Below are 21,865 nucleotides of genomic sequence, written 5' to 3'. Positions count from 1 at the left end.
GAGAGTGAGAGAAGGCAAGTGATTTCAAACAGTTTCCTCCACTGTTGATTAAATGTTTCAATTTAAAACCAGAGCTACATGCATGATGCAAAGCATCACACACCAAAGGCTACTATAGAGTGATTTCAGTTCTATGAGTTTTCACGCATTAAAATTTGGAACAGTTCTAGGTATTTAAGTGAAAATATGGCCAGTTTTAGGTATCTAAGTGAAGATAAGGCCTTTTCTGGAAAAAAAGTTTTTGTAATATAAATTATAATTATCCTATATAATAAAAGCATAATAATAAAAGGGTAATATGCAAATTGACCCTAACAGTGGAATGACCAGGAATGACTGGTCACTATGACGCGCACTGACCACCAGGGGGCAGATGCTCAATGCAGGTCAGTGTGCTCCCACAGGGGGAGCTTCGCTCAGCCACAAGTCAGGCTGACAGCTGCAAGTGCAGCGACGGTGGCGGGAGCCTCCATGACAATGCTACGAATGTCCGACTGCAGTTTAGGCAGGGAGCGGGCCTAAGCTGCAGTTGGACATCCCCCAAGGGCTCCTGGGCTGCCAGAGGGATGTCTAACTGCCAGCTTAGGCCCAATCCCCTGGGAAGCAGGCCTAAGCTGGTAGGTGGACATCCCCTGAGGGGTCCTGGACTGAGAGAGGGCACAAATTTTCATGCACCAGGCCTCTAGTCCTATATAATAAAAGTGTAATATGGTAATTAGACTGGACATCCTCCAGGATGTCCTTCCAGACGACCTTCCTGATAAAGCTGGGGCTGTAAGGGAAGCCTGGGTCCCGGGTGCCAGAGGGAAGCTGGTACAGGCAGCCAGGGGAAGGAAGGCCTACTCTTGCATGAAGTGCATCAGGCCTCTAGTAGATTTTAAATACCAACACGCACGCTCACACACACACACACACACACACAAACATGTAAAAGCTAAATATCAGTAAGGTAATATGAAAAATATAAATGCACACCATGAGATTTTAGGCAGATTGCCATTACTTGTAGTGATTAATGCATAAAGCATTAAATGAAGCAAGTATAGTCATGAGAGAGGAGCATGTGCCTTTAAAAAAAATAAGGCAAACAATTCATTACTCAAATATTTACCTTTGATATTTGAACTTTTAGAATTACTAATTGCTCCTTTAAAAATTTTTTTAAATTATTCATTAGGAAAAGGAGGAGGACAAAAAACTCACTAGAAATTATTTAAAAAGGTCATACATGTATCTTGCCTATGCTTTCAAAAGGTTTGTTGTCAAAGAAAAGTTCCACAGTGACACCAACTACATGGATGACATTTCCTTGTTTTAGTATGAAAAACAAATCCCTAAAAGACAACCATGTAATTGAAAACATTCAAGAATTATCTGCTTGGCAATGACATGTGCCATGCCTCAACTTCCCCTTTGCCTCCAGTTTTTCATAATGAGGAAAAGTCAATCCCTATGATGCAATAACACTTCCTTAGAAAAGCAGAAAGCAAGGTGAGTATATTTCTTCTTAAAACAATGCATGCCCTGCTCCTCAGATCTTCCAGGAGTCCTGTCCCCACCCCCAACCCCCACCAAAAGTATCACAGAATAAGCAAATGAACTTAGTATCTTCAGGTGAGGCTAAAATCATTCAAAATTTTCAGATGCAAGCATGAGGAAAAGCTATGTGAGAAGGTGTACTGTGCTAAGGATTGCGCACGTAAGTTTCCCAGATCACCCATTATTTGTTGAGGTTTGGCTCTATGTCTTAGAGAACCTTCCACCATTCAGGTGGTAAAATAAGCCTTACATTTTCATGGCTACTTAAATGAAAAAGCCAGCTGCCAATGAGCATGTCTTTCATAATGCACGACTTTCGTTTCCTGCGGACCCAATGTGAATGGAAATGTTCTACCTTACGAAGCTTCTCATTTCTCCCAACAGGCAACGTTTTATTGACCACGATGAACTCATCTGTCACCTGGCTTAGCCTCCTCCCTCCTGAACAATTAAAAAAACCCCACACCAAGTTGCCCTTGCTATTACAAATAAGGCCATGGAGCTCTCCTCTGTGGCTCTGGAATCGTGCCAGGGTGATTCCAAAGAGCTGGTTTTGGGATTCAGGCTCAGGCTTGGCCATCCAAAGGTGTAGGTACTTTCATTAGAGGAGGGGGAGGGCACCCTGGTAGGAGTGGTGCTGGTGCAGTGAGGTAGCACAGAGGACATACTTATGTCCTGTTCATCACAGATTTCCCATTTAGTTAGCATATGGATGTCATGAAATAAAGAATCACTCAATGAATTCATGTTCTCATCTATAAATGGCAACCAAATTAGTGGCTAAGTAAAGAAGTGGAATGCGTTTACTTTCCAAATTAAGTAAGTGGATTGGGAAAAACGAGGCTTTTCCAACCCCCGGGACTGTTTTAAGTTTTGCAGCAAGAATAACATGCAGCAGTGGACAGAATCTAAAAAGTAAAAAGGGCCTTTAGATGCTTCAAATCCTTCCTGTCTGGACAGAAAAAGCTATTGGAAAGGGCATTTTATAGGGTTTATAAAGTGAGACCTGACATCTGAGACCAGTCGCTAAGCATGGCACATACAAGGACCCCAAACAACACAACTCTCTTCACTGCCCAAGAAGAGCCAATATTCTGCACATGCAAGGTCCACTTATTATTAGTTTTAGTGCCAGCCTCTGTGAATTCTGGGTAATTGGACCTGAGAAGTCCTGTGTGAGCTGACCACTATGAGATACACAGTCTTGCTCAAATCTTCCAAATGTGTGGTATATACTTTAAGCGCCTATCTAGGCCTTAATATAGAAATGGCTTAAAATTATAACCTGAGTTTAAGAGGATAAAATCAATCCATACTTCTGGCAATTCAGCCTTTTCATAGCTCACCTGCTGAGAAATTCATTCTTCCTAACCATATTCCACAGCCGGAAGATGAAGGCACAGGACAAGTCAGGAATGAAGAGAATGACAGAGAAGGAAAAAGATACAAGATCAAAAAGGATGACCAGAGGACAGGAAAAATATACAACACTTCAACATGCAGGCATTGTCGGTGTTAGTGACGACAGCAGATTGACAAGGCAAGATGTTCACATCTTTAGATTAAATCTGAGTTTATAGAGAAGAACTCAAGAAGCTAAAAAAACACAAACAATAAGCTTATAATACATGCACACAGTAAAAAAAGATTTCTTAAGGAAAAAAAAAATCTTTCACACACATCAGTCAACCAGAAAATAGGGAGAATAAAAACATGATTACAGCTATAAAACAGTTCATTTTTTCCCATGCAGACAGTAACAAATTGTTTTTAAGAGCGAAGGTTTGTAAAATGTCATTCAATTATTTGAAGCAGTGTCCATCAAATTGTATAACTCAGTTCTCTAATATCCTTCATCTCTATCAGTTAGCCACAGTAATTACATCTTATTGATTCAGGCCAGCTGGTTAAACTGTTCTTCACTCTCCACTAAGTCTTTCACATGAAATAGTCTTACATGGAATGATTAAGTAGGAGCCCTTTAAATCTTTCCATCTTCCCACGCAGCCTGCTTTATTTATACCCGGTCTTTATAAAGGAGTAACCTCATGTCTTACATTTAGCCTATATACACCACAAGACCCACTCTTTCCTTTATCTAGATCCTGAGTCTTACAACAATGCTTCCAAAGCACTCATGCTTCCTGCATGGTCTGTCCTTGTCATAAAAAAAGCAAAACAAAGAAGGTCATGCAGCTGCCTGTGAATGAATGGCAGCTGCACCCTGCAAGGGTGCGACAATTTTTCTCCATTGTGTAAGAGGAATAATCATCAGACTAAAAATCTGCCTTTTACAGTTTTAATTCTGATCATTTCTTAAAGATGACTTCACATTGACCTTTCACTATTAGCTGGAAACAAAAACACCACACAAGGAGGTTGTCATACCTTTCTTGGACTTTCCTGCATTAAACAAAAGACAAAAGGACAAAGATTTCATTCATTCTAAAGCTCACAAAGCAATAGTTCACAAGTTGTACAAAAGCCAATAACCATTACAACTTTAAGAGCGGAGTTCCTGGGCTGTCTGCTTTCAACTCTGCCCTCGGGAACCTTTGTCTGCATGATTCACATTGTTGGTTCCATTAAAACAATGTTGATTGCGGGATGGCTTATACTTACACCATGGTCCTTGATGTATCCGTGATGCACAAACAGCAAAAAAATAGTTCATTTAAGTTAACTGTGTAAGTCAACAAAAATGGTAAGATCTATTACATTTGAGTTGATGAAAATGTGTTAGATCCAAACTTTTTCAAAACCATGAAATTTTACTTGTATTTTAGTGCTCGTGAAACAATTCTAAATGAAATGATGACTCAACCCTCCAGGTCACTGGGTCACCAGTATGGGCTCAACAGAAAATCCTGCCAAATTTAAGGTCTGCTATGGCTCTAAGAACTGCAGCCCCCAACCCCTCGTCCTCCACGTGGGGGAGCCACAGGAGACAGGCTGGCCTCACAAGACACATCGCATGCAATTGGATCAACACACACGATGCTTCTCCATTTCCTCAGAAGCTGTCTCATCAGCACCACAGAAACGCTTTAAGGAACACCACTTTAGCTGCAGTAGGAAGACTGAAGCAGCAGTCTTCTCGGGTGTACCAAAGACCTACCAGTGAAGAACCAGAGCAAAAAGATCAAAGACAGTATATTTTACAGAGGGCACTTCCCTAAGGTGACCTAAGAGAATCAGATCAATTTTCCTGTATGAATGTAGCTTAGGGATTCCCATTATTTGAAGGGAAAACAGAGACCAGAATATTAGAGATGAAACATCCCTTCGTTTCACCATATTCTCACGAGGGTCATCTTACATGATAATGTTAATAGCTCTTATTTTTACAAATCCATGTAGTATAAAGGTCTCGTTTTTCTTACTCTCTATTTTAAGAAAATGTTTTTAAAATAAAGTATGGTATTGGGGCCAATCCAAGCTTTGATGTCTTCAGCCACTGAGAAAAAATACATTTAAAAAGAAGTCTACAAATATTGCAGAAAAATGCTTCAATAAAACACAGTCTTGACTCAAATGAACAGTAATAAATGAGAGCTAAAAGGTACTTTTATGTTTATTATTTATAAATCATAAGAGCTATTTTTAGCTTCAGAAATTATTGTAAAAAAAAAAAAAAAAGCCCTGGCTGGGCAGCTCAGTTGGTTAGAGCATCATCCCAATATGCCAAGGTGGCAGGTTTGACCCCTGGTCAGGGCACATACAAGAATCAACCAATGAATACATACATAAGATAAATAAGTGGAACAACAAATTGACATCTCTTTCTCTTTCTAAAAATCAATAAATAAAACTTAAAAAAGAAAACATAGAAGTTCAATCAAATGTACTTTATTTAAATGTAACATAAACCTATCATACATTATAAACCTCTCTTCTGACTACTACAGACTCTACTAACTATTAGTTAATTTCTAATAATGATTCAAAAACCTCACTCAAGCCTTAGCTCGTTTGCTCAATGGTTAGAGCACCGGCCCTTAGATTGAAGGGTTACAGGTTCGATTCTGGTCAAGGGCATGGGCCTCGGTTGCAGGCTTGATCACCTACTCTGGGTCAGGGCGAGTGCAGGAGGCAACCAATCGATGTGTCTTTCTCACTTCGCTGTTTCTCTCTCTCACTGTCTCTTCCCCTCCCTTCCGCTCTCTCTAAAAATCAATGGAAAAAATATCCTCTGATGAGGATTGACAACAACAACAAAAAAGGAAAGCCCTAGCCGGTTTAGCTCACTGGATAGAGAGTCGGCCTGGGGACTGAAGAGTCCCAGGTTCGATTCCGGTCAAGGGCATGTACCTTGGTTGCAGGCACATCCCCAGTAGGGGATGTGCAGGAGGCAGCTTATCGATGCTTCTCTCTCATTGATGTTTCTAACTCTCTATCCTCTCCCTTCCTCTCTGTAAAAAAATCAATAAAATATATATTTTTAGGAAAGAAAAGAAAAAACAAACCTCATTCAAGTGATATATATGTATATATACAAAAGTTATACACATACATATACACATCACACATACATACATATATATACATACCAAAATGTATATATTTTTTTCCTTTTTTTTTGTCTGATAGAAAACCGGTGATTATCCCCTGATACCATTGGCAGAGAGGCTGAGCAGTCAGGATGGAATCCCAGCCTGCTTGGAGGGAAGAGATTCAATCCCACTGGAACATGAATACATTTAGGGGCCACATGCTCACCACTCTATCAGCCTCCGCATTTACATCCTTTCACACCTCCATCACATTTACCACATTTTACTGAAATTATGTTATGTGTCTTTTTCTCTCACTAGACTATAAGCATTTCAAGGGCAAGAATCATGTCATTCATTTGCATTCTTGGTCTCTAGCACCCTGCCTATTCAAAAATGAGAGCCAGCCAGGCCGGTGTGGCTCAGTGGTTGAGCATTGACTCATGAACCAGAAGATCATAGTTCAATTCTGGGTCAGGGCACATGCCTGGGCTCAATCCCCAGTAGGGTGTGTACAGAAGGCAGCCAATCAATGATTCTCTCTCATCATTGATGTTTCTATACCTCTCTCTTCCTCTCTCTGAAATCAATAAAAACATTAAAAAAAAAAGTTGTTGACCTAAGCGATTGTGTTAACACAATAAATCTAATCTCAAGAAGACTCTCACAGTTGGAACTGTATTGCAGCTATTTCTTCTAGCCCACAAAGACTATTTGAGAACCCAGTTATAAATGCAATGCATTTTTACAAAGAAATAAAATACCCTGAGAATCAAAGTCTACCTGAAACCTAACAACCACATTAGAAGAAAGGCTCAAACCACATTAAAAGGCCTAGGGGAATTCTGTCCTGGGCCACTGGTGCTCCATTTACTGTGTCAGTTCAATGAATCTTTAACACATGTTTCAACACAGTGGCTCAGCCACAAACCAGGTGAGTGACTTAGGATCTCTCTTTTCTTTCTTCCTATAAAATGCAAAGGTTAGCAATTCTCTAGGGGCATTTCTGGTTTGAGAATACTATTACTAATAAATTTATGAAGTGCAAAATTTGAAACATACCAGTCATATGTGTATATAGGAAAAGTTACCTTAGTACAACAATAACATATCTATCTATCTATCTATCTATCTATCTATCTATCTATCTATCATCTATCTATCTATTATCTATCTATCTATCTATCTATCTATCTATCTATCTATCTATCTATCATCTATCTATCTATTCCTTCCCCAAAGGGACACATTAAGAGTGAAATCAAGGACTTTGCTTGCTGCCCTTTTAATGATCCTCAACCTTGCTCTCCCTCCCTCTCTCTGAAGAATTCTTATGCTTAACAAAAGGCATCCCATTTGATTTTTAAAGTGACATACCTCTGAGCATCCTCCGAGATTCTGAGTCTTTGGTCATGGTTGCCAGCGAGTGAGGGAGCACGCTGCCACAGCTGTTGCTCTGTCCCAGGGGCAAGTGAGCCTGCGAGAACCGGGAGGAAACACTTCAGGCAAACTGCAGCCCGGTGGTCCTTAAGGACATGGCCACATCCCTGTTTCCACGGTGCCTATCTAAGCACAGAGGGCAGGACAGGAAGGTCTTCCAACCCGTTTGTGGATGCTCAATGATAAAGACCAGTCGTTGTCCCTCCCAAGGAGCTCCATGGAAGTCTCCACATCACAGCAGTTCCTCCAGTGGCAGCAATTCCAAAAGACAGGGAAAACACTTGTTCTCCAAAACCACCATTGAGAGCAACTCAAAGTTCTGCATGCATAAGGAGCAGAGGGCAGAGGCAGGGGCAGGAACATGCAGGGCATGCACCAGGACAGAGCAGACCTACCCTGTGACACGGGCGCCAATTTCTACCTCCCCCAGTTATCTAATGGGCTGAAACCTGGAGAAATCTATAAATTCCTCCAGTGGTTCTAGAACTCTCTTTAATAGCAAAATCCTTTATGTAAAATATTCTTGGAACACCAGTTTATAAAACAGAACACCAGTTTAAAACAATGTTATTCTGACTAAGATCAAAGGAAGAGCCCCAAAGCCTGTCCCTTCAGAGCCTCCTTGTCATCTCCCTTTCCTCCTCTTCCTGCAATGACCCCTCAGGCATATCAGCAGAACATAAATGAGGGTTTAGGCATCAGACCACATGGTTCATATTCCAGCTTCATGACTAACCAACTGAGGGCACTTGGGCTAGTCACTTAGCTTCTTTATACCTCAGTTTACCCATGTGTACAATGAGGATAGCACTTAGTATCTCTACTGAATAGTCTTGCTGGATTTTCAAATAAGACAATCCACATAAAGCACTTAGCCCAGTGTCAGGTTCAGAAATGACTCCATAAAAATCTGGTCCTATTATTCCTATAATCCAGAGCTTGTATCTTCCAATTTCCAGCTGTGGGAAGCAGCCACAGGAGTCTGCCACATGAATGCCACCTACCATTTATGTGGTGGTGGCAGAAAATACCCTGGACCAGGTTCTTTGGTGCCAGAGCATACAATTCCAAATGTCTTCTGAATAAGACAGAAAATGCGATTTAGTTACAATGTCTGCCCAACAAGCAAACTTTATGATTTATTATTTAGCATTTTCTTTAAGGACCTTTGAGCATCTGTCAACATAAGGATGAGAAGACTCCCTGAATGTGAAGCCCACAGTTCTCCCCATGTCCTACCTTCGGGGCGGTGCTTCTCCCCATAGTAGCACTGCTGAAGTGTGGGGATATGGAAGGAGTGCTTTTCTTTCGAGGCAAAGTGTCACTCAGATAGAGGCCTTCTTTATGCTGTTTTTTCCTTTCTTCCAGACTTCTAAAGTGCTTTAAATGCAAATGTAAAGCAGAATAGCAAAACTTGACTAATTGCAACAGGTCACTGAAGAAATTAAGAAGTATGCATTTACCAAGAAGTTTGGAAATTTTAACAAAATTTTAAAAAATCCAACTCATACTTGTGTTCACTAACAGACTTGGGCTAGCTAGCATTCGGTAAGATGCACAGGCAGTAGAAGAATTTTTTACTGAACCTAGAAACAAAAGGGAAAAAAATCCACCTTTCAGTCTCATAGTTAGTGCCTGCTGCCTTGGGGCCTCAGGACAACTTACAAATGATTATGATGGTCGCCATATGGATGGCGGAACAGCCAGTGGACAAAGCAAGTAAGCAGTTTCTCCCCTTGTCTGTCTGGACAGTTCTGTGTGGTGGCACAGATCCCAGTGTGAGGAGAACAAGAAAAGGGAGAAGGAAGAAGACGGAGAGAAAGAGCAAGTAAACAGGGGAGTTGTTTTAAAGTTGGAATAATATTTCAATCACATAAACACACTCCAAATCGGCATAACGTTTCCATAAAAGGCATCCTTCTAGGTTACTCTTTTATTTACAAAAGATCTTGGCCAAGAAGCCCCTAGAATAATCCCTCACATAAAATAACAAAACCCTCCTGTTGACTATTTCTTTTTTTTCCCTTTCAGATTCCTAAGGCAAAAATTTGCCAACTTGACATTTATCCAAAATTTTCTTGGCCTCTCAAAAAAAAAAAGTCTTCAATAGTGAAGTTATTTCCTAGTTAAAGCTTCTTTAGGTTTGATCATTGTTATCCTCAGCTTGGGCTTTTGAAATATGTAAAAATTAATGCAAATTTGAGTTACCAAATTCCTTCTTCTTCTTTACACGTGCCAATCAATTATGAAACATATCTGCATGTTTACTTTAACATTATCTACTTATAGTAGCTAATACTTACTAACCTAAAAGTACTGGGGAGATACAGTCCTTTAACAGAGAGTAAAAATACCTTCAAGAAATGTCAGGGCTGGCATGGCACAGCAGGGCTTGCCTATTTGGGGAATCAAGTGTCTATGCTTCCTTATGATCTTCTGGGGGCCAATTCACATAGGAATTTGATTATAATTTAAAGGAGGCTCATAACAGATTTTTTAAACACAAGCATACATATGCACTGAATGTAGTAAAAGGAGGGCAACATTAAGAATTACAAAAATACATATTTTAATCTGGTCCATATAAACTGTTGTTCTATGGCCCCAAAACACTACTTGGGTGACACTGGACAAGCTATTTACTATACTGAGCCTCAGTTCCCTAAATGTCAATATGCAGTTAATTCATATTTCATGGGATATTTGAAGGGAGAAATGAGAAGTTTATTTGTAAAATGTTTAGGAAATTTTGACACAGAGTAAAGGAATGACGTCTATTATGGTTTCAATAATGTATAAAAATGTGTGTTGACACAGCAACTTTTATACCATGGATTTTGTGGAAATAATAATTATTGTTTTGAAAATACCCAAGATAAGTTGCAATATTTTGGTTGAGTGAAAACTAATGTATGAGGATATAAAATTAGCTCAAATATATCAAAACTTAGGAGAGGACAGTCAAGGTCCCAAAGTTATAACACTCCCCACACCCTTAGACCTCACTAAATGTCCTTTAAAAAGAAAATCAGTAAAGGAGTATGCACCTTGTCTTTTTAAGAAATTTCTTTGCAAAAGTTGAAGGAAAGATTTCCAAGCTCTGAACACCAGTTCCTAATTACCTGTTGCTCCTGCTGCTGCAGCCTTCTGTGTTTCTTAGCTGGCAGAGGAGGAGGTGTGTCATTTAAAGGGAAGGAATTGACAGACGGAGCCATGACTTCAGGCCAAGGGGCTGATGGAGGTTGAGTGACAGGATGAGGAGAAAGGGTAGAAGGAAACATAAATCCAGGACAGACAGGTGATCTTTGCTTTATGGAGAAAAAAAAAAGTATACATGTGTCCATATAAAATGAAAGAATAATGACAAAGAAATGAAATAAATAATCTCATTGTTCTCTTTTTCTTATATTTTAATCAAGAAATCACAAATGATAGGCTGTATCTTTCCATTTAGCCTCTAGTGAAAACCCCAACCTGCAAGCAACTTAGATCAACAGACGGTATTTTCACTTATTATTATTTGCCCCTTTCCAGATGTTTTAAAAAGACATAACATTAAAAAAAATCCATACTGCAAAATGTAACAGAAAACAAAATTGCCCTAGCCAGTTTGGCTCAGTGGACAGAGAGTTGGCCTGTGGACCAAAGGGTCCTGGTTTGATTCTGATCAAGGGCACATACCTTGGCTGAGGCCCCTCCCTGGCCCGGGCCCTGGTCAGGGCTCATGCAGAAGGCAAACAATCAATGTGTTTCTCTCACATTGATATTTCTCTCTCTCTAAAATCAATGGAAGAATATCCTCAGGTGAGGATTAAAAAAAACACACAAAACAAAACAAAATCAAACTGGAAAGGTGATTCAAACCAACAATTTTAGAAAGATTTTTGATTTTTAAGAAAGCTAGATCAGGTTAGAGTACTCAGATATCGAGTTTATGATTTTGAACTTACTTCTAGTAGTCCACTCTGTCCCATATATTTCATGGTTTCTTGTATTACAATTGGTAGAGCAGTACCCCCGAATTGGTATGTTTTTCAAACTCAATATCACTTTGACCCTCTGGTCAACCAGACGTGTATTTGTCACAAGTGCCCTCATTTTCAGTCAACCAGGGTTAATTTTTGACATGAGGAAAGCAGTGAATGAATGAAATGTCATGCCAACACACCTCTTTATTTTGTGGCTGGCTCACCAGTACAGCTGTGGTAGGCCCAGTGGCAACAGCATCAGCGTCAGCAGGGAACTGAGTGGAAGGGGATAGATTCGTGGAATTGCCACATGGCTCATTAATTTCATTTACACTGATATAGCCCTAAAAGGAGGAATTTAGAAATTAAACACAAAGAAAGCAAAAGCTGAGGCATGCGAGAGTATTAATGCTCTAATATAATGGAGTTAGCTTAGAGCAGCACGGCCAGATATCTGTGGTATTATCAAATGGTTCATCAGGGAGTTATCAGCAATTAAAATGGATTTACAGTGCTTAATCATGAAAAATGATATTCCAAACATTAAAAACAATTTTCCCGTTGAAATTATAAATAACCCAACATCATCGATTTTAACATACCCAGAGGTATCACCTTTCATTCTGTTGACTGAATGAGGTTGTCATTACACAACATTTAAAATAATCACACACAAATCAGAGATATAAAATTGACAATGGAATCATTCACTCTCTATTTTAAGAGCCTTTTCCACATTATTTTTAGATTTTTCTCTCTTCTTCTGTTTCCTGATAAATTAAAGTGTGAGTGAATGTGGGCTGAGGGCTACTGGTTTTTGCTCTAAGTCATTTATAAAACAATAATTTCTTTGTAATGGAATCCAACTTTTAGGCATCTCAATTAAATCAGAATAAGAAGTACACTGTCCTCTAGTGAGCTTCTCCTAGCAAGACACATGAACACACACACACACACACACACACACACACACAAACACCCTAAGGTGGAGCTGCAACTTGAGGATGTTTCAATTCAAGGCAGCTCCCCCAACTCCCACTCTACCCCTAAGACAGAGAATTTCCAGTTACTTTAAATTCAATGATTCAATTTTGGCTTCAGCATAAATACCTGAAAGTCAAAGTCTATCATCTTCAAACTCCTGAATTTATATTTGAGGAAAAGGCACTTGCAAATTTTCATGGAAAGTAATTGTACAGACCAATCATGATTTTCACCACACCAACAAAGCAGTATGAAAAAAGAATAAAGAGTAGAGAATAGTATCTCTTTCAAAGGTAAAATAGTGTTAAATTTAACACTTAGGTTCTTCTATTAGCCCATCAATCTTTTTAAAAAATGGCTCAAAGAAAGGCAAAATAACATTATGCTGATGAAGCAAAAATTCCAGGTTAGAAAGCAAGGCTTTACCGAGAATTATAATTATGAGAAAGTAGAGAAAGTGGGAATTGACTGTTTATAAATTGGAGGTATCAAAATGCTGCTGAATTAGTCTCGCACTTCAGATAGAGGCAATGAATACTATGTAAAGTTTTTAAGATTAAATAGAAAAAAGGCAGTAGAAAACTGGGTTGTCCAAATTTCATTTTATCTTTGATAATGAATCAGAAATGAAGAGTAACAACTTTTGAGTTATTCTTCTTCTCAGTTGATAGTAGAATGTTTCATAGACCACAAAACCAAATTAATTTATTCAAAAATGTATGAAGCTTGTCAAAAGTGGGACTTGTTTAAATGTTAGATATAAATTTACCACTCCTTAAAAACAGAGAGAGTGAGAGTGAGAAAGAGAAAGAGAGAGTAAAGTCAGAAAGAAAGAAAATCAAAACAACTTGTGAGTCAAGTTGATTTGGTCCATGAAAGAGAACACATAGCTACTCAAAAGAGTTGCAGACACACAAAAATAATAAAAAATCCAAATAGCCTTTTGAAACCAGGAAGTCTGCAGAGAAAAAGAACAACTCATTAATAGAAAAGGAAAGATTTTATTCTTCTACTAAGAGGTAAAGAGACCTTGGAGCCTACTTAATTCCTTGGATGCTATAAGCCTTTCAGACTCACTGTGTCCAGAGTCAAACTGCTTATCTTCCCTCTTGAACCTATTCTTACCCGAGTCCTCCCTATCTTAGGAAAATGTACTCAGTATCCATCTCATTATTCAAACTGGAATGACATGACTCCTGACACCTTCCTTAATTTACTTCATCCCCACATCCAGTCTATCAACAAGAACTGTCACCTCTGGTTTCAAGATACTATATCTGCATCCAGCTAATTCTCTCCATTTCTGTGCCATTGCTTGAATCTGAGCCCCCGCATCTCCAGCCTATACTATTGCAATCACCACCACTTGGCTTCCTGGCATCTCCTGCTCCTCCTCCTAATCCAGTAGAGCAGCCCAGAGTAATGTTTAACAAATGGATATCAAGTGATGTCACCTCCCAGTTTAAAACCACTCAGGGGCTTCCCATCCATAGAAAATAAACCATGTTTCTTTAACATGGCTCACAAGACCTAGCCCTTGCCCACCTTGCTAACATTCTATATTTGGCTACACTGCATTCACAACCACCCTTTGTCCACTGAATCTGCCAGTTCCGGGTTCTGAATTATGGGAGAGAAACTATGAAACTGAATCATCTAATAAAGCTTTTGTGGAAATAGTTCACAAATTGCGTCTGTGGTACACATTAAGCACACCTGTTATGTGATGAACATTTACTTCACGTACCCTTCCTCCCCCCTCAAAATACTTTCTATGAAGGAATTCTTAACTCTGATGTCTTTTTAAAAGCAATTTATAAATAAAGGGGTTGTTATTATGCAAATTTTTAGGTAGAAGCAAGCTTTTTCTTTAGCTTTTTGTAGAATATAAGTATAAAAAATTTTCTTTCTTAGTCAAGGTTATACTTTCCCAAATTAGAGTTAAAACAGTCACCATTGTAGCAGTGTAGCTCTATAAAAAGATATTTAGGAAAGGAGAGTGTCAGGGTCTGGGAGAACATGGATGTTTGGGATAAAGAGTGTATATAGTTTAATACAAATAGGATTTTTCAATTTAGATGGAAAATAGCAGAAATGACTTTGGGAGAAAAAAGAGAAAAGAAAGAAATCAGATTATCTTCTCAAATATAATGGGGAATTTTTATGTTTTAGGAGACTTAGAAGTAAAATTAAACGGAGGAAAAACTGAGAAAGGAAACTGCAGGAAGGAAAGAAGAGAATTTAAGACTAGTTTTCTTCTGGAACCTAAATTTTTTGAAACTCTGAGTTAACTCACAATGTCATTGTCAAGCAAAGTATGCACACACACACACACACACACACACAAACACATACACACAGGGCATTTGCATAAGACACAAAAATAATCCCTTAAATTCTCAAAGCATAAATAATGAAAGGCAGGAAGGCTATCAACACATGGAGTGCTTTCCTAAGTCATTTAATCTCATCTTTTTCCTGTTCCGCTAATCGCAGAAGACTGAGGTGCACGTCTTGATGTCTAAGGTGATATGAGTGGACATGAAAATCACAGCTCACCTCTTTTAGAGTATTTGGGTTGACAGGAAACCCTTTCCCCCCAGAGAGGCTGGAGTATTTCTTTTCCAGATTACAAAGATTTTCCTTTTCCTGAAAGAACACAAAATCTATTAAGTTTAATCAACCTTGATTTCCCTGATGACTAATTCTCTTTAATATTTTTTCAGATGACTTCATATATCTTTTGTAAAGTGTTTATATTTAAGTATTTTGCCTGCTTTAAAAAATTATTTATTGGGTGTTTAAGTATTATTATTAAGTCATAGGAGTTTTTTATATATTCTGGATACAAGTTCTTTGCCATTTCCTCTTTAAAAAATCTCTTTCCTTACCCAGGGCACTCCTATAATTTCTTCTGGAAACTTCATCACTTCAAGTTTTAAGTTTAGGTCTATGATCACCCTCAAATTAATTTATATGTATGGTGTGAGAATGGATGGTGTTGAGGTTCCTTTTCTTCCTTGTTTACCCAGTTGATCCAGCACTACCTGTTGTAAATACTTTCCTTTCTCTACTAGATTTCTTGGAGCCTTTGTAAAAAATGAATTAGACAGCATATGTGTGGATCTACTTCTGGACTCTGTTTGTTTCCACTGATCTATATATCTATTTGCATGCTAGCACCACACACACAAGTAGTCTTAAATCCTGCAGCTTTATAGTAAGCCTTGAAGTCAAATAGTATAAGTTCTCCAACTGTGCTCTTGTTCAAAGCTGTTTTGGCTATACTATACTGTTTACATTTTCATATACAGGCAATTCTCATATTTTGCAGAGTTAATGTTCCGTTAGGTTGCCATGAACACTGAATTGTGAATGCAGAACCAGTGTCCCTAAAGGAATGACGGGGTTGGATTACTGTGAGCCTCTGTATTGATCAATCAGCAAATACACATAACTTTATTTTATGTGTGTTTCTGTAAATGATGATCAACTAAATTTTAGCATCAACCTGCCAATCTCTACAAAATGTCTGTTGGGATTTTTATTGGGATTGAGCTGCACCTATAGATCAATTTGGGAAAGTAATTTTAATACTTATGAACCATAATTTTTACAATAGAATTATGTTTCATGTATTTTTAATAAGGAAATGGTATTTCTGTGAGGGTGTTTATCCATTTATAAAAATTTATCCCTAAGAAACTTTTTCCTTTTCAGCTAAAATTTCAGAAACCGCTTACATATTACATTATATAATTTAATCTGTGCCCTTGACTGTTATGTGAAAGGGTAAAATGGTGGTGGGGAGGCTAATGGTGCTGAAGCAGAGTTCATCCCTAGAGCAGCAGAAAGGAATGGCAACTACAGCTCCATTCAGGGGCTTATAGGTGCTGAAGAAGCAAGAGGAGAGGCGCTGCCGGGGATTGGTATGGGCTACAGAGGCACTTTGAGTGAACTTATAATTCTATAAAAAACACTGATTTTCCTCTCTATTCTCAAACAAAAAATAGCTAAAAAGGGAACACTCCAGCTACATTTCTTCTAGGTGGGGTCATGGTACAGCCTCATATTTTAATGTATCATCCGGGATTTGTTTTTTTCCTGCACACCATTCTGGGTCCATCTCATATGATCCCAAATGTCACCTTCCTATGTACTGGCCTGCATGCAAGGCTCAGTGGGGAGACTAGGCCCATCAACTCAAATTTCTGGTGCCTTATTCATGAAATTAGACTATGGCCATATCAGGAAATCTGGTTGTGGAGGAATCCCTTTCCATGTAGCCACTTTAGGGGCTGGGGTGTGGACATGGTCCCTTTGAAAGTCATTCTTAAATTGCAATCCACTGCTCACTATTAAAAGGCACTTGCTTGAAGGAAATGACTTTCCCCAAATTTCCAGGGCTGAAAAGGAAATACGTACTCTTTGCAGCATCATTATTAAATTATTCTTTTCTTTCACAAAGTGGTCTTGTTCTCTCTGAGCCTGCTGGACAATGTGGTTGGCTTGCTTTTTCAATGCAGAAATTTTTTCCTGGCGGAAAAGAAGATGATCATAGAAAGATGCAAATTAGACACACAAAGGTTTGCCAGTCTGTCCTGGAAACAAGAGAAGAGGTGTTTATAGCTGGAATAATATTCTCATTGACGGTTGGCCAATTGCTACCCAGAGGCAGTTTCCTAGACGGCCAAGCTCGTGGCTTTTCCTGACCAAAGGCCAACACAGTTTGAGCGATTTGAAATCTATTTGAAGAACCCAGAAGTCAACAGGAAATCTTGTTTTAGACTATAAATGAATTTTTGGCATCATCTTGGGAGACGCCTTATGGGAAAAACAATGGAATTTCTTATTTAAACTGAGAGCATAAGATGTCACCTTCTCCATCTTCCCTTTGCCAATTTTTTGGGTTTAGTCCAGAGTGCTGGGTGTGATTCTAAATTCTGGAACAAGAGCTGATTTCTGGGCTGGACATCTGGGTGCTAGGGGTTGGGAGGAGTCAGTAATGTGCATGGCCTTCATGGGGCTATTTCTAATGGTGACAAGCTATCAGCCAGCTTTGCGAACTATTGAGCAATGGACAGAGAAAGTTTCCAAATAGATTTTGTTCATACAATTATTCTGAATCTAGTTACTATGACTGCAAAAGGAAGTAATTGAAAACAAATATCGAAATTTCTGATTTTCTCTAACTCGGTTTTCACATAAGAGAAAAAAATAGATATTATTTATAAATGTATCTACAACATTAAGTAACAATGACTGTAACATGTAATGTTTATCTAGTTTAAAGCACCTTTTGGCATATAGGTGGCAGGCTCCATAATCTGCCAAATGTGATACGTGATTAAACAGTCAAAGACATTAAGATGTAAAGATAAGCAGACAGACACATGCTATAGCTATATTATTGATCATTATTGTTACATAGTGAGGGGTATATTATGATTTTTGTCTTGAATGACACCTGGCAAAAGTACCTTTCTAGTAACAATGTTCCGTTGGTATTCAGCCACCTCACGCAAGAGCTGTTGGGTCAGGTTCTCCTTTTCCTCATCCAGACGGCTCTCATGCTCTAGCTGCTGGAATTCCAGGTCCTCAAAGTGTTTGCTCTCAACATCCAACAGGTCAGCATCCTTTGGAGAAAAGCAAATGAAAACAAGACACACTAGAATGGCTATAGCCTTTTTAATGTGAAAAAAAAATTAAAAGCAAACAGTCCAAAATATCTTTTCAATTACAACATCAAACAGGGTTAGAATATGGTAATCCTTCCTTTTGGAATTAACCCCCAGCGCAGAGACTGTTATTAGAATTGAAAAGGACTTGGGAGTAGGGGATGGGGACACATTTATTTCACCATCGATTTTAGACTACTTTGTGGACAGAGAAATTCTTGCTTTAAATCTACGGGGTGGCTTTAAAATGGATCGCAAAGTATACAAAGAATTCAGTGAATAACCTAAATATTATCTGCAGACCAAAGGTGTGACATAGTCTCTTGAGAAAATTCCCATTTTCCACAAATGGTCAAATAAAATGAGACTTTAGTTTAGTGATTAAATTCAAGATTTCAAAGTTGTTGACTGTAAAAAAAAAAAAAAAAGAAAAGTTGAAAAGTTGTCATACATAACAGACCAGAGGTCTCTAAGAGGGATAATATGTCCCAAATGGCACAGCACACAATCCACTAAGATGTGAAGAGAAAATATTAGAGCTCCTTTATACTTAATTTTAGTTTTTCCTTCCCTTTTATAATTCCTCAATAAATGTTCTTTAATCTACATACAAGTAAGTAGCATATATACATTATTTAATATAAATATATATTTTTGAGCATGCCCAAGTATATATATGATCAACGTAACATATAGGCATGCATACTCACATAATTTTATTGAAGAGAGGTGTAATCAAACATATTTGGAGATTGGGGTTCTTAAAAAATTGTTTATAAAACTTTTTAGTGGAAAGAAGGGACCTTAGCTCTCATCAGGCACAAAGAGAGACTCAAAGATTACATATAGTACTCAGGGTAATCTTGAGGACACTTAAGAAAGATCTGAAATCATAAAAATCAGATGATCTAGAACAGGCATTCTCCAACTCATAAGATGCCTGAAGACAAGAATGAATCTGTATCTGTGCAAAAATCGACCCGTGTTGTATAAGTTATTCTCCAATTTACTTTTTAAAAAAATCCACCCTTTACTTTTGGAGAGTTCGACAGAACTATAAATGTGGTATGTATAGATTTTTAAAAATATATAATTTATAAATAATCTATGGCAAAAAAAGAAGAGGCAGCTGAACTATATGGATTACAGCACTTCATAGGCAAAACAGCCAAGACTTTTTTCCAATCAAAACATCAAAAAGAGTTGAAAAAATAAATATATCATAAATTAGATCTGCATCAGCATTTTACTCCATTCACCTCCTAGTTTTTATGTAAGTGATAATAAATTAAGTCTTTTAATCAAATGGAATATATTTCTACTTTATGGAATAATTTTATTCTGAGAATGATTCACAGAAGAGATATTAGCTACCATGTAACCCCTGTGATTAAAACCAACACTATAGCAACAGAAGTGTATTCTCAAAGCTTAAGAGCAGAAAAAACAATTTGAAAATTTATCATTTAAAACTTCTTTACACTTTAATTGGCCAGACTAAAATATGGCTTTGGTTTCAAGTTATTGTCTGACATTTGAAGTTTCTCAAACATTTCATGTTTATAATTTCTAAAGAAATGAATAAACTCAGACCAAATCTAGTCTCTACTGAAGAAATTAAGAGATAACTCAAGTATTATGTCTTGAAACAAGTATTAAGTCCTATAGTCTTGCAGCAATACATTAGCTGATATATTTATTCATACAGCTGTACACACTCATTTTTAAAGTCTTTCCATTAAACTGGGTTTGTGTCTAAATGTTAGTGAGATAAAAATTTAACAAACCCTTTTTTTAGTTTATAGATAATCTACATTCAAAGTGGATATATGGCTCACAATATATACATTATGCTAGTCAGTCCCTCAATCCACATCTGGTTAACATGCAATATGTTATTTTAACCGCACGAAGGTCAGAGAGTCACTAATTAATTTGTAGTAAATATTTAAACTACTGCATGACAATAATAGCACACTAGGAAGGAAACTGGAAAACTAAAGCTAAACTCAGCACTCAGATTCCGTGGTGTAATCATCTGACCAAGTTATCTAAACTATCAAAATGTGTGTCTATAAACTTACACTGTGAAAGAAAAACAACTTGGGAGGGCAAAAAAACATTTAAAAGATATTAGATAATACAAATTTAGGGGGTGAAAATTGGGAGCAAAAGCAGTTTCATCGAGCACAGAACAATATAGGCAGGAAGCTCCAGTAAGTATATGATGAGTTGAATGAAAATCTGAACTCCACCTCACTACTAGAAGAACATTATAGATTTCTACCACTGGCAAGCTTAAAGGCCAGGCCTGAAAGGCCCTGAAACAGCTCACTAAAGAAAATTCAGTGCAATTTCTTTTTTTTCTTTCCAATAACTTTTGAGAATTTATATGGCAGAGTTTATATGTAGATGTTTATGTTTTCTTTGCCTTGTAGAGGAAGAAGAGAATAGATGTGATAAAGCCAGGAGATATTAAAAGTAATGATTTCATGACAGCTCAAGACCAAGTCTGAAAGAAAATTTAAATGGGGCTCAGGGTTTGTTAACATTCCTGCATCTTAGGTTCTATAGTCAAACACTTTAACTGCATACTTTTGGAATTTGGAAAGATAATGGTACAATGGTATATCTAGTACAACCTCTTCATTTTATACAGGAGGATATTGAGGCCCATGGAGATTGAATGACTTGTGCAAGATTAAATTATAAACTGATTGTAGAGTCACTGACAAGGTCTCCCAATTATAGATATTATGGTGCCTCGCTGGTGTGGCTCAGTGGTTGAGCATCGATCTCTGAACCAGGAGGTCATGGTTCGATTCCTGGTAGGGGCACATGCCCAGGTTGTAGCTCGATCCCCAGTGTGGGGCCTGCAGGAGGCAGCCAATCAATGATTCTCTCTCATCATTGATGTTTCTATTTCTCTCTCCCTCTCCCTTCATATCTGAAGTCAATTAAATATATATATATATATATATATATATATATATATATATATATGAAAAAATTTTTTTAAAAAACAGGAGCCTAATCTCAACTAGGCAGCTGAGTAAATATCCAAAGCACAAGAAACTGTCCTAGCCAGGTGTTGCCTGCATTTAATAGTGGAACCTTTCCTGGCAAATCAAAGACTCATTTAATTTCAGCTTTCTTTCCCACACTACTCATACCCCGGGGAGCAATTTGATTGGTGAGCCCATATCCACTACATACTACTTCAGGCCATGGAACAATACAGATGAAAACAGTAATCTGACTCTTAAAGCAATGCTTTAGAGGTATGAAGCGCAGTCATAAATCCATAGGGTTGAATACACAAAATCAACCTACAATTTCAGCTTAAGTATTTGAGACAACATACAGTTTAAGAAAATGATGTTCTTCCTATTCCTTTATGATTTTATTTTGTATAACTTGCCACCTAATGAAATTTGTTGTAATAAAATCAAATTTATTGAATCTAGTTAAAATGCCTTGGGGAAAACTTTGTGGTGAAATGGTAATCTGAAATGTTTGAGGTCTGAAGGGAAATGAGTTGTGATAACACAGGAAAGTTTCACTTCTCACAAAATAAGTGAACTTTTTACTGATTAAGCCAAGGGATGGGTGAAGAGTTACTATGGTCATTATCCCTGAAAAATAAATTAGTAGACCTCTTGATATCAAGAGAACAAAAGCTATCACAAGCCAGTTTCTCTCCTAAAAAAGGGGGTTTTGTGGTAAGTATATTACACTCTGCTTGGGGAGAAAGAGGAAGGAG

General features: G+C 37.9%; 1 protein-coding gene across 12 annotated transcripts in view; it reads right to left on the bottom strand.

The window, feature by feature from the left end:
• The window catches only part of PHLDB2 (pleckstrin homology like domain family B member 2), a 99,375-nt gene that overhangs the window by 18,829 nt on the left and 58,681 nt on the right, over positions 1-21,865 (bottom strand). For 3 of the 12 annotated variants that reach the window (XM_023758665.1, XM_023758664.1, XM_023758668.1), the window contains 8 exons: positions 17,905-18,060; positions 16,850-16,960; positions 14,984-15,073; positions 11,641-11,784; positions 10,595-10,780; positions 8,712-8,852; positions 7,410-7,509; positions 2,886-2,906 (listed from right to left, as the gene is read on the bottom strand). In XM_023758665.1, coding sequence (XP_023614433.1) covers positions 2,886-2,906; positions 7,410-7,509; positions 8,712-8,852; positions 10,595-10,780; positions 11,641-11,784; positions 14,984-15,073; positions 16,850-16,960; positions 17,905-18,060 — 949 coding nt within the window. The remainder of the gene's footprint in view (positions 1-2,885; positions 2,907-7,409; positions 7,510-8,711; positions 8,853-10,594; positions 10,781-11,640; positions 11,785-14,983; positions 15,074-16,849; positions 16,961-17,904; positions 18,061-21,865) is intronic. The other 9 variants (XM_023758673.1, XM_006094439.3, XM_023758667.1 and 6 more) reach the window with 8 other exon arrangements.

The sequence above is a fragment of the Myotis lucifugus genome, unplaced genomic scaffold (assembly GCF_000147115.1).
Source record: "Myotis lucifugus unplaced genomic scaffold, Myoluc2.0 scaffold_137, whole genome shotgun sequence".
Lineage (NCBI taxonomy): Eukaryota > Metazoa > Chordata > Mammalia > Chiroptera > Vespertilionidae > Myotis > Myotis lucifugus.
Note: the sequence above shows the minus strand (reverse complement) of the source record. Positions and strands in the feature narration are given on the sequence as shown.